At 42.5% G+C, this 11,524-nt stretch overlaps 1 protein-coding gene and 1 pseudogene across 1 annotated transcript; one reads left to right on the top strand and one right to left on the bottom strand.

Annotated features, from left to right (window-relative positions):
• Positions 1 to 3,922: 3,922 nt before the first annotated feature.
• Positions 3,923 to 10,871, bottom strand: LOC144730641 (cilia- and flagella-associated protein 74-like). Its single transcript, XM_078611284.1, has 4 exons — positions 10,735 to 10,871; positions 9,882 to 9,948; positions 9,021 to 9,110; positions 3,923 to 8,868 (listed from the first exon to the last, which is right to left on the bottom strand). Exons 1-4 carry the CDS (start codon positions 10,869 to 10,871, stop codon positions 8,653 to 8,655), a joined length of 510 nt encoding a protein of 169 aa, XP_078467410.1. The 3' UTR covers positions 3,923 to 8,652.
• LOC144730640 (trace amine-associated receptor 365 pseudogene) lies at positions 4,690 to 6,705 on the top strand (annotated as a pseudogene).
• Positions 10,872 to 11,524: the final 653 nt, after the last annotated feature.

Genomic DNA, 11,524 nt, shown 5'->3' with positions numbered 1-11,524 from the left:
TATGTAAATGGCAGAGATTAGGGATGAATAAAGTACAACCATAACCACAATAATATACACAGAAATCTATGCATTGATTTATATTAAGACAAGTCCAGATATTGTGGCCAAAGTTTAGCAAATTGATATTTTTATTTACATAGCATAGCAATTATTTTTATAGCAATATATTGGGGGGGGGGGGGGGGCATTTTGAGCATATTTGAATATTTGGGGGATGTCCCCCCCCCCCCAATACACGGGATTGTGTGATTGGATCATTTTACTTTCTGTGTAAATATGCATAATTTCCGCGATTAAATATTGCACATTTCAACAACTGAAAACAAGTCAAAGGACGTACTCCACATTCGCTCATGCATTCAACATTGTGCAAATAATGTGAATGAAGTTTAACACGTAGCAGGCTTTCGCGACCAATATCAACCATAATAGAGGTTTTTGGGTTAGATCGCTTAAATATATAAATTTGTCGTTAAAACCTGCCACCACCCGACACAGCCAACTAGTAAGAGTTGTCACGTAAACAGAACGTGGCCAATTCGTTACTAGTACAGCACACCGGTGTGTTGGAGAGCCAAGCCACAACATTTACAATCTGAGTACGACGTATCGCCAGTAATTACAACTAGCTTCATCAGGCGACAGACAGATTTATGGAGAAGTCTAACTGTTTCGTTCCTAATATAGAGGCGTAGATGTGGTGACCACTCTTCTGAACACCAAAACCAAATCAAAGAAGAGCATTGAAACTGCCCAAGTAATTAAAACGATCAAAATGCCGTACATTGCGGGGGTAACTGATAAACTCGCCAGATGTTTGGAAAAACAAAACATCCGAGTCAGATTTGGCACCGTACATAAAATACAGAAATTAATATCTGGTACAAAATATGCATTACCGAAGCTATCAACAGAAGGTGTGTACAGGATTCACTGCACGTGTGGTAAATGTTATGTTGGGCAAACAGGACGAATGATCAGCACGAGACTAAAAGAACATCAGAGAAATATTAAATTCTCCCAAATACAACTGTCAGCAGTAGCAGAACACGCGTGCCAACAAGGACACTCAATTGATTTTGATAATGTTGAAGTTTTGGGTAAAACTAGCTAGTACTGGCCACGACTAATTAGAGAATCTATTTAAATTGAAAGAAATCAAAATAACTTTAACCGTTCGGATAGCTACCGCCTTAGTGCTGCGTGGAAGCGAATTATCAAATAAAACATTATTTAAATGCATGCCTACAAAGGGCAGCATACTTCAATAAGGTAGGGATATTTTATTAAACACAATAGACAGGAAGGACAAGTTGAAAGGGCTCGCATCATGCACATGCATAATGTACGTTGCCTCAGTAATCTCTCCCCCACATTGTGCAAGAGCGCAGAAAGGTCGTCAACACATCTACGCCTTTAAATTAGGACTTCTCCACAAATCTGGCTGTCGCCTGATGAAGCTGGTTGTAATTACTGGCGAAACGTCGTACTCAGATTGTAAATGTTGTGGCTTGGCTCTCCAACACACCGGTGTGCTGTACTAGTGACGAATTGGCCACGTTCTGTTTACGTGACAACCCTTACTAGTTGGCTGTGTCGGGTGGTGGCGGGTTTTAACGACACATTTATATATTTACGCGATCTACTCCAAAACCTCTATTATGAATGTGAATTAAGTTATACTTGCTAATACCATTGTCATTGCATTTTGAGATATGTCCATCGAAAGAATCTACATAAATCCACATTACAAAGTGGCTTGAGAAGTGTCAGCTTATATGTACATTGTCATTTGTGATTTTATTTCTGACAGATTTTATATTGGGGGAAAAGCACAAGTTTAATTATAAAGTATGTGTAATTATTCCGACGTATTGTGCTATCTCATTATTTTACAAATTGCACTGCTTTCATATTTGGAGTTGTTAGGTTTTAATTGGTGTCATCTGCACAGGCCATCAAACTATTCACTTGAGAATATCATAACGTATATAATAGGCAGGACGTGTCCCATGATTTGCCAGAGCTGAGGCAGGATATTTGAAGTATCGTAAAGTGGGTGGGTACGTTTACCTAAACACTCTAAGGTAAGTCCATCTACCTCGTCAGTACATTTAAATGTTTCACATTTGCACGGATTAACCTTTACTAGATAAATAATGATCACTACGTCAAAATGTTTTTCAGTGCTTATAGAATCAGTTTATGTTGAAAGGTTCAAACACTAAATTGTTACAATAAAAATCCCCCATCATCATCCACGGTCAATCGACTGCTCTGTGGAGGCCTCTTCAAGCCATTTCCACCACTCGCAATCCCACAATGCAACAAACCATCCAGGATGCCCTGTTTGACCTATTTCATTCCTTGTTAGTATTCTGCTGATTTGCACACAATAGATCACTGCATCATCCTTGAGCTTCTCCGTGGCCTAAGCATCTCCCAAGACGATGGAGGTATCTCTGGCACACCTCTCTCCGAGCTGCTCCAACCTTTCGAACCACTCCTACGTTTTAATTTCACGAACTGTCTCTTGTCTTCCTCTCGGAACTCCTCTGCTATGCTGTCCGACGAGGCTCCACTCTCGGCCCCCGATCTACTCAATATATCTCCTCCCTCTTGGCAAATCATCTCCAGTTTTAATGTCCACTATGAGTTATATGTTGATGACACCCAACACTGCATCTCCACTGTCTCTATGAACCAAGCTTCACTGCCTACTCTATCATTTTGCTTGGGCATGGTCTCATCTTAGATTGGTTCTAACTACTACAGGATAAATGCTGTCAAAATGGAAGTCCTCCTTTACTTCATAATAACACATTAACCTCCAATAACGTCTCCAAATAGTATGCAACACGTTAGACTTGTCACTCATCCTGGGTTCTCGTTTTCTTCCCACATCTTAGCTCTGTAGAACTCACTCCTACATGAGGGTGACATCTCCTGTAACTGCCACCGCCTTATCCCAACTACAAATGTGTCCATCACCCATACCTTCATCGCATTTTGAATAAAACATTCGGCTGCCAGATTCCTCACCCGGACCAGTAAAAATGGCAACACCACCCCATACCCAAATCCCTCTGATGGCTCTCATTCCAATCCCAGATCAATTTCAAGATCCTTCATGGACTCGCCTCTGCCCGACTCTCCCCTCTCATCTCACTGTATCATCCTCCATGCATTCTCAGACGTTTCTCGTCTCGTCTCACGCTACTCCCCTCCACGCACTCTTCGCTCCAAAAAACACGATTTTCTGCTGAAATCTCTAATGAATGACCTTCACTCAGTGAATGACCTTCACTCAGTGGAAGGTCACTCATTCTCCTCTGCTGCCCACAGTCTAGAATTCCCTTCCCCCATCCATCGGTGCTGTTGACTCCCTGCCCATGTAAAGTCCAGAACCTTGCTCTTCTCCTCTGCCGATGACTGACTGCCTCTATCTAAAAAGCAGAATACAATTAAAAAAATGCAGAACCATTTAGCCGCAATGTAAATCAAATTTGTATTGTTGTCAAAAAAGTATTGGTCTTACGAATTTATGCTGATCACATTCACCGAAAAAAAATAACAACAAACTTCGTTATTGTTTAGAGATTATATATTTGCACGTACATATTTGGCAATAATTAATGTGTTGTTGGAGTGCATTTCTCATTGTTTTCCGACTTAACAAAATAATACCAATGATTACGTTATAGAAATGTGTGTATACGTGTTATTACATGTTTGCTTTGTGTTAACTGACACTGGATGCAATTGCAAACCAGATGTTCGATCTTTCGAATGTATGTAAGTAAAATATCTTAACTAAAAAAATGCAATGCAAGCTGATACAGAGCCAATATAGATTCTCCAATAAATCAGCAAATAACGTGATAACCTTTAAAGATTAGTTATATCACAGTGCCTGCGTTTATAAAAAGTGAATGTTTATATGTGTGACAGGATGCAGCCTCAATCAATACACTTTTAGTAATCAGCAGACAAACCGATCCGTGAGAAATTGATCAAAGTTCCAGAAAGCTGCACCCTGCAATCACCGACCAGGCAGCTCTGTGGCAGAGTGAGCAGCTCGCCATTGGAAGGTGAGGAGCTCACATCTTGGTTGGGGTTAGACTCAGTCCGTCATCCCTCTGAAGTTGAGGAAATGAGTACAACTTTGTTGGGAAGTCATCAGTGGTTGTCCTATGAATATATTAGCCCCTGCCATAGGAATGTGGAGTTTCTAGAGCTGGTGCGAACGACATCACCGACCTCGACCTGTACAGTCCATGCCGTTTCGAGAACATCTTACTCAGAATTATCAAACAATTATTTCTCTTCACCCAGAATCAAGGCAAGGATATCAACCTCATCACCAGCATCACTGTCATCGGACAGATTCAAATACAGATTATCGGAATGAAATGGTAAGAGACACTAAGATTATGTAAGGAGTCTATACGTAAAATATGAAAGTCTATGTACTCACAGGGTGAAATAACTACTAATGAACACACTTTATTTTGTTATAAGGTATCAGAACAATTGCTCAGAATGTACCAAGGATGTATTGCATGTGATAGAATCTATAGATTCTCAACCCTAGAGAATCTACAGCAGAGGTTTCAACCTGTGTTATGGGTACTTTTAATGAATGCGGCCACATGAATTAATATCTTTTACGTAAAAAGGTAAAAACCTGGAAGTTTGTGGATAATAATGCAAATGATGTTAATATGTTTCATTTTGCGTTTCAGATTTTTTTTGTATACATTGAAGATGAATATATGGCTTACAAAACATATGTAACATTGAGCGGGTACAGTGATAGACAGTTGAACGTGGAGCCATAGCAAATGCAATTAAATACCCCAATTGTTATTTTTTATTTTGTTTTAATTGTCAGCAGTTGAAATTAATTCATTATATTGCCCAGTAAAATTTAACACTACAATACTTCAGTGCATTACGTGATACAACACCAAGTCAATTTGTTAGTTGCAGCAAAAGTGTAGACTTGGTTAATAATTCTGAAATGAACAGCACATTGATCAAATGTATCATCACGTATTACAATTTAAATTGTACTACACCACATTTATCCTATACACACGGTTTAGTGGTGCAAGGAGTTTTGTTATTTTTTATTATTTCCACAATATTAGGCAATATGCTTGTCATCGCTTCTATAATGTATTTTAAGCAATTGCAGAGCCACACCAACAGTCTAACGTTATCGTTGGCTGCAGCAGACCTGCTGGTCGGCTTGGTTGTCATGCCCTTTAGCATGATGCGCACAGTGCATAGCTGCTGGTTTTACGGGGCATTATTCTGCAAGTTACATTGCTCATTGGATTACATTTTCTCAACCGTGTCCATCCTCCACCTAAGCTGCGTAGCGTTTGATCGTTACATTGCAATATGCGACCCGCTGCATTACCCTTCAAGAGTAACCAACAATACCGTGGCGTTCATGTTAATTATTTGCTGGACTTGTCCATTGGTATACTTTGCTCCGTTCTTATTGGGCTGGAACATCATTGGCATAGAGGAAATGGTACAGAGTCGCATCTGTGCAGATACCTGTGCCATCGTCAAGAATGTATGGTTTGCCTATGTGGACACATGCTGCGCGTTTATAACTCCAATGGCAATAATGATAACGACGTATGCCAAGATCTATCGGGTGGCACGCAGACAGGCACGGCAAGTCAGCGCTGCCAGTGTTGCCCTGCAGTTGAACCGGGACGAGAGGCAGAACCAGTGGGCCCTCATGAAGCGAGAGCACAACGCTACCAAGACCCTGGGTATCATCATGGGCGGCTTTCTGTTTTTTTGGTTACCAAATTTTGTAGCGAGTTTAATTGATCCAGTTAATGATTTTCAGACAGATCCTCTGGTTTGGAATATTGTAGTGTGGCTTGGCTACATTAATTCTACGATAAACCCGCTTTTGTATGCGTCATTTAATCGCCCGTTCAGAAAAGCTTTTAAAATCATGTTTAGCTTGGAAATTACACATTTAAGTACAAGAAACAAAGATTTAGACTGACATTGTGTTAGATATTGCTACTTCATGTGAACGAGGTTCCGTTGTGTTTGTACACATTTAAATCGAATATAATCTGTCAACCCGACTTTAGTCTCATCCATGCTGTGTACGATCACCACACTGCAGCACACAACACTGCTCCTTCTGCGTCTCGTCATATTTATCTATCCACTTTGCAATTGCTTTCCATTGCCTCTTTTCCCAAGCTCTTATAGACTCGCATAATTCAAGAAACATGTCAACTGTCATCTATTATAACTTTGATAGTGATGTTTGTTGCTGGTCACTTGACGCTCGGGGCCTGTTCTCAGCAACGGTGTTAAAATATATTTTAAATTGGTCTTTGAGAAGAGATGCTGGATGGTCCTCATCGAGGTCACACAATTATGGGTTCCTTAAATGTTTATAAATATGTCAAATAAATGTGAACATTTTACTGTTTTCAACGGAATTCACAAATTCTTCGCACACGAAGTCAAAGTTCATGATTTTAAAATGGTAAAGCATACATACTCCTGCTTCCCATAGTTGTCCCTCCAACTAAAAATAAAACATCCTCTCCGCTATAGGACCCTCTGGGAGTGCATCATTTCAACAGGATTCGTTTAACACAAGCATACTCTAAAGATGAGTTTTGACATTGTCATGAATAAAGTCAGGCTTGCTTGAACTTGTATGCGGGTCAAACATTTGTTGTGACATCACGCACGTCGGTCACGGTGACGTGGTGAAAGCAGTCAAGATTAAGGGCCACAGAGGCCTGAATAAGTATGTGAACATGAGTATGAGCGAAGGGTAACACTACTGTGCTGTATATGAATGTCGGTACGGACACGGATTGCATCGGCCACAAGTCGCATTGGAATGGGAGGATCGTGAAAGGCAGTCGGACCAACTGGGTGAGTCATGGCGATCTTAAACGGAGATCCCAAGGCTGAGGTCTTAGAGATCTCCTGCTGGTGTTTGTGTGTTAATCACGCCCCTTCTCAAATGAAGATCATCCCGTAACAGTATTAGAGGCTGCAGTGCACTACACAAGACCTAAAAGGTAACACGAGTTCACCGATCGGCTGGCCTGATGATATTGAGAGGGGGGTTTGTTTCACGCCACTCACACCAAGATAACTCAATCATAATGCATTTCCTATGCCAATATCGCCCTCGATAAAGTAGGAGGACTCAATGTTTGTCTTATAAAGATTGCGAACATGAACATAATGTCATTCATTCTGTCGCTGATTCATCCTGTCCTGTTGCAGCGCCCTAAGAAGTGTACTCAACGTTTCCCGGGATGAGCAATGACCCAGCTCAGTTTCTCTCCCAGTCTCATTCCGGGACTCTACTGCAGAGTTCGCTCCCCGACCTTCCACTCTGCCCCGCGTGTCGCTGCTGTCCGCCGCAAATAACTCGCCTCTGGGATTGGGCCACGCAGGACAGCAGAGTGGAGGCTATTTCCCTCACAGGGGCCCTCTTTTAACACGAGCTTTAGGTGCGCCCTACATCTTCACTAAACCATAACTCCTAAGTAATATTGGTTCTTTCGGTAAAGTCACGTAGATAATAAAGAAAGAAATAAGACGTTTTTATTTTGTATTTTCTATCTACGTGACTTTACAGAAAGAACCAAGAATATGAATTCCTGCAGTCAAGAAAGTTAAGTCAAAACATAACTCCTAAGCTCAGACAATCCAGTACATGGCTACATGTTGCCATCTCGTGGCTATATTCAGTACTACAGCTTCTACAACTGCATGCCTCTTTAACTGCATGCGCCATACGTCGATAGTGATTGACACTGAGCAGGCAAAAGGTATTGCGATTTCTTGTACCCAAAATCGGAAGAATGTACATGCATGCATACTGGATGTTGAGTAGCCTATGACTAACCCGACATGTAATCGATATCCATTGTAACAGGATTTTTCCAAAAGTCTGGCTGTCGCCTGATGATGCTAGTTGTAATTACTGGCGAAACGTCGTACTCGAATTGTAAATGTTGTGGTTTTATTCTCCAAGACACTGGTTAGTGCTGTACCAGTAACGAATTGGCACGTTTCGTTGACGTGACGAACCTCAATAATTGGCTGTTGGGTGCTGGCGGGTTGAATGACACATTCACATGAACGTAATCCAACCCAAACACCTCTAATGGACATTCAGGTTATAAAATACACGACCCAACCATAACCAAGCAGCTTCTGTCTGATGGGATAGAAAGAGGGGCTAGAGGGGCACGGCACGGGCTAGAGGAGGACGTGGAGCGGAGTCGACTTGCCGATCTTCTTTCGTACGGCTGCTGATGTAGATGTCGAGCAACAACTTCACATTCAGGTGGGCAAGCCAGATAACCGTGTCAGGAGTAGGGGAGTGTATCATCGCTGTGATGTCTCCTTCGTATTTGTGAATCGGCATCGTGTCATTGTACGTTGTACGGTCTGTTCTGGAGGACCAGCCACATTATTACTGGAGAGTTTTTATTTTATTATTTCCCTTCTACGTGACTTTACCGAAAGAACAAAGAAGATGAATCCCTGCAGTCACGAAAGCTTTAAATCGAAATTTATCTGTGGCTGGCCTGTGAGTAGAGGCGATTGACGGAGACAACAGCCCTATGGGAGTGTGTGTGCTTGCAGGGCCTTGCTGTGGGCTGGCACTACCACACGCACACGTGGTGCTGCCCGGACCTCTTGTGCCTCTTCATAGTCTGCCTTCACGAAACGGAACCTGGTCCCGAGAGCGCCCCGGTTCACCAACGTGAAGGTCCTCCTTATGGTCTCTCCGACCACGTGGGTGCCAAAGTCAATCTTGGACCTGTCCACCGTCACCTGCACAATACACGCACGCAGTGCCATCGCCGGTATCAGTGCCTGCTGGCAGCGGACACCACGTCTATCATCGTCATTCCTTCAGCCCGTGCTGGCTCATAGATCCCCGTCAGCCACGGTCTTCCCTTAGCAGAGCCTTGCGCTGTACTCACGTCACATTTCTTCGTTGTGCACTGCACTGGCACTGTGAAGGGTCCGCTCTGAGCTGCAAACTGCAGCTCTCCATTCAGGTCCTCGTTTTTCTGTTCGAGAGAGGCAATCGTTTGTAACATTTCATGGGCCAGTTTGGCGTAGGCTGAAAATACTTTCCCACCATCGTCATTAACAAACACTGCCTCATAGGTGGAAAAAAAGTCAGGCAGTGTTTGTTAATGACCATGGTGGTGAAGTATTTCAGTGTGTGCTCAATCATTTGTGACTTTATAATGGTCCAATATAAATGCACCAACATTTATATTCTGAAAAGAACAGCCCAACTGATGTCTTTGTTGAAAAACAGCACTAATTATGGAATAGGAGCCTTTGTTCATTCAATCTTTTAATCAGTGACAAGTAATGAACGCACTGCATAGGATTCACCGTGATTCTAATTACTATAAATTATAAATGTGTGTAATCTGAATAGAGTAACAGGACTCACTGAAAATAACAACAGGGTCTTGGCCATCACTAACAATAATTAAAAGTCTAAACATTTCAGCCAGCTGGCTTCCTTTCCTGAAGAACTTTCAACTGACTGGTCTTGTTTTTGGAAGAATGCCAATTGGCCAAAACATCTATTTGTCCTCCCAGCGAACGGTAAATATGGGCTTGTTCTGCCAGCTGAATGAGCATGCAAACAAAGCCCCCCTTGGTGCCTGGTCCCTGTGGTCGAAGTCGTTCTCCCCAGGTGAAGGAACGCTCCACCAACAACCTGTGAGAGCGAGGATGACTCGCGGAGCGATGGACACGCCGAGAGCCGATTGCTCCTGCGCTCCGTCAGAAGCCCTCCCCGTGTGGCTGCTGGCACTCACTGTCGCCTCGAAGGTCACCATCAGCTCAAAGGACATTCCTGCAGACATCTGTCCCGGAGGCTTGAACCTGGCGGGGCACACGTTACACGCATTGCACGGCATCCAGTCCGGTTTTAAATATTCAGCAGGGTTGTGTATTATTCTTGAAATTAGCATCTCATTCCACCTGAAGATGGAAGCTTGTGTTGCCTCCGAAACGTCGTGATTTTGATTTTATTTTACTTTTATGAATTGTATTTTAAATTTTTTTACCTACGTGACTTTACCGAAAAAAACCTAAGAATATGAATCCTTGCAGTCCCGAAAGCTTCCAATCTAGAATTAGCATCTCATTGTTTTCTTGCTTGATCAGATTTACTTACATAACACTGCCTGCTAGCATCGGATTTGCGATTTAGACTTAAACGGCAGTTCTCCTTTGCACCCAAGCTTCCCTTGCACAGTAAACGTGCAGTCTCGATGAGCCACCTATCTCGTGTCGTCCTCATAATGGAGGGTCGATGCGCAAGGCGGCTGCTCTCCACGTGTTACGTCTTCACCGTTTCTCGCGGACAGTTCCATCCTATTGGTCACATTCTCCCACCGACTCTTCCCTTCCTCTTCCCTTCTTTTTTCCCCTTTCATTTTCCTTTGTAGAATCATCTTGGTCACATCTCCCTTCAACATCTTATCATCAGAATTCCCAGTCATGATTAAACACTGATGAGCTCCCACCCGGTTGTAATTAAAAGTAACTGCCAGGAATGGAGAGAACGGCCAGGCTGTGACGGCTGCATTCACACCGAGAGCGTGAACACAGGCACAGCGCTCTCTCGACCTCTCCGCACTGGAAGGTGCCTCTGGCTTTACGAACCGCACACTGACGTAGTCCTCCAGATGTTCGCTCATGCCCTTGTAGCGGCAGAAGTTGCTGGTGTAAGACACGTTGGTGAGAACCACTTTCAACTTGTATATTTTACCAACATAAAAGTTCTGGGAAGACAGCAACATAAGAATAGTGTTTAATACAGAAAATAGTCATGTGCTAATTGTATCTATCTGATATGCTTGACCAGTCATACCTCTAAATTATTACATCGCTTGTTTACCCAGGAAAGATTAACCGAGTCCCAAGACTCTTTTTCAAGAGGGTCCTGCTAAGTTATCACAGGAGGGGGCAATGCTGCTACGTGTAATCCAAATTGAATCATTTGCAGGTAATGTCTTAGCATCGGGATGTTGCTGCTCAAAAGCACACGTAACATAGGGTTATATACTTCTGCAGTAAATAAGTACATCGGACTTAAAGCTTTTGTGACTGCAGGAATTCAAACATTATTATTATTTCTATCTATGTGGCTTTACCGAAAGACCCAAATAATAAGTACATCCGACTTACATGAAGAACAGGTAGAAAAATACTGCTGCCATTAATAGTAAATACTGCATTTTTAAATAACAAATAATGAGCCAACATTTGAGCAATCGCCCTTCAGAACAGAAATAAGTAAGAAGGCAAATAACCGTGGCTTGTGTTTAAGAAACAAGGCATTGCACAGTTTCAAAGCAGACAAACAAGGCTACAAACAGGCCGCGATATGTATAGTTTAAAGCACTCACGTAAGCGTGTGTGGAAAATAAAATACGTATCACGGGCCGGGTAA

The sequence above is a fragment of the Lampetra planeri genome, chromosome 36 (genome assembly GCF_965212315.1).
Source record: "Lampetra planeri chromosome 36, kcLamPlan1.2.h2, whole genome shotgun sequence".
NCBI lineage: Eukaryota > Metazoa > Chordata > Hyperoartia > Petromyzontiformes > Petromyzontidae > Lampetra > Lampetra planeri.
The sequence above is the reverse complement of the archived record's forward strand: the minus strand, read 5'-3'. Positions and strand labels throughout refer to the sequence as shown.

Coding starts and splice junctions, on each gene's coding strand:
- LOC144730641 (XM_078611284.1), bottom strand. CDS start 10,871: ATGTTGCTGTCTTCCCAGAACTTTTATGTTGGTAAAATATACAAGTTG. Junction 9,949..10,734: donor GAGGACTACGTCAGTGTGCG/GTTCGTAAAGCC, acceptor GTGCCCCGCCAG/GTTCAAGCCTCCGGGACAGA. Junction 8,869..9,020: donor GCACAACGAAGAAATGTGAC/GTGAGTACAGCG, acceptor TGTATTGTGCAG/GTGACGGTGGACAGGTCCAA.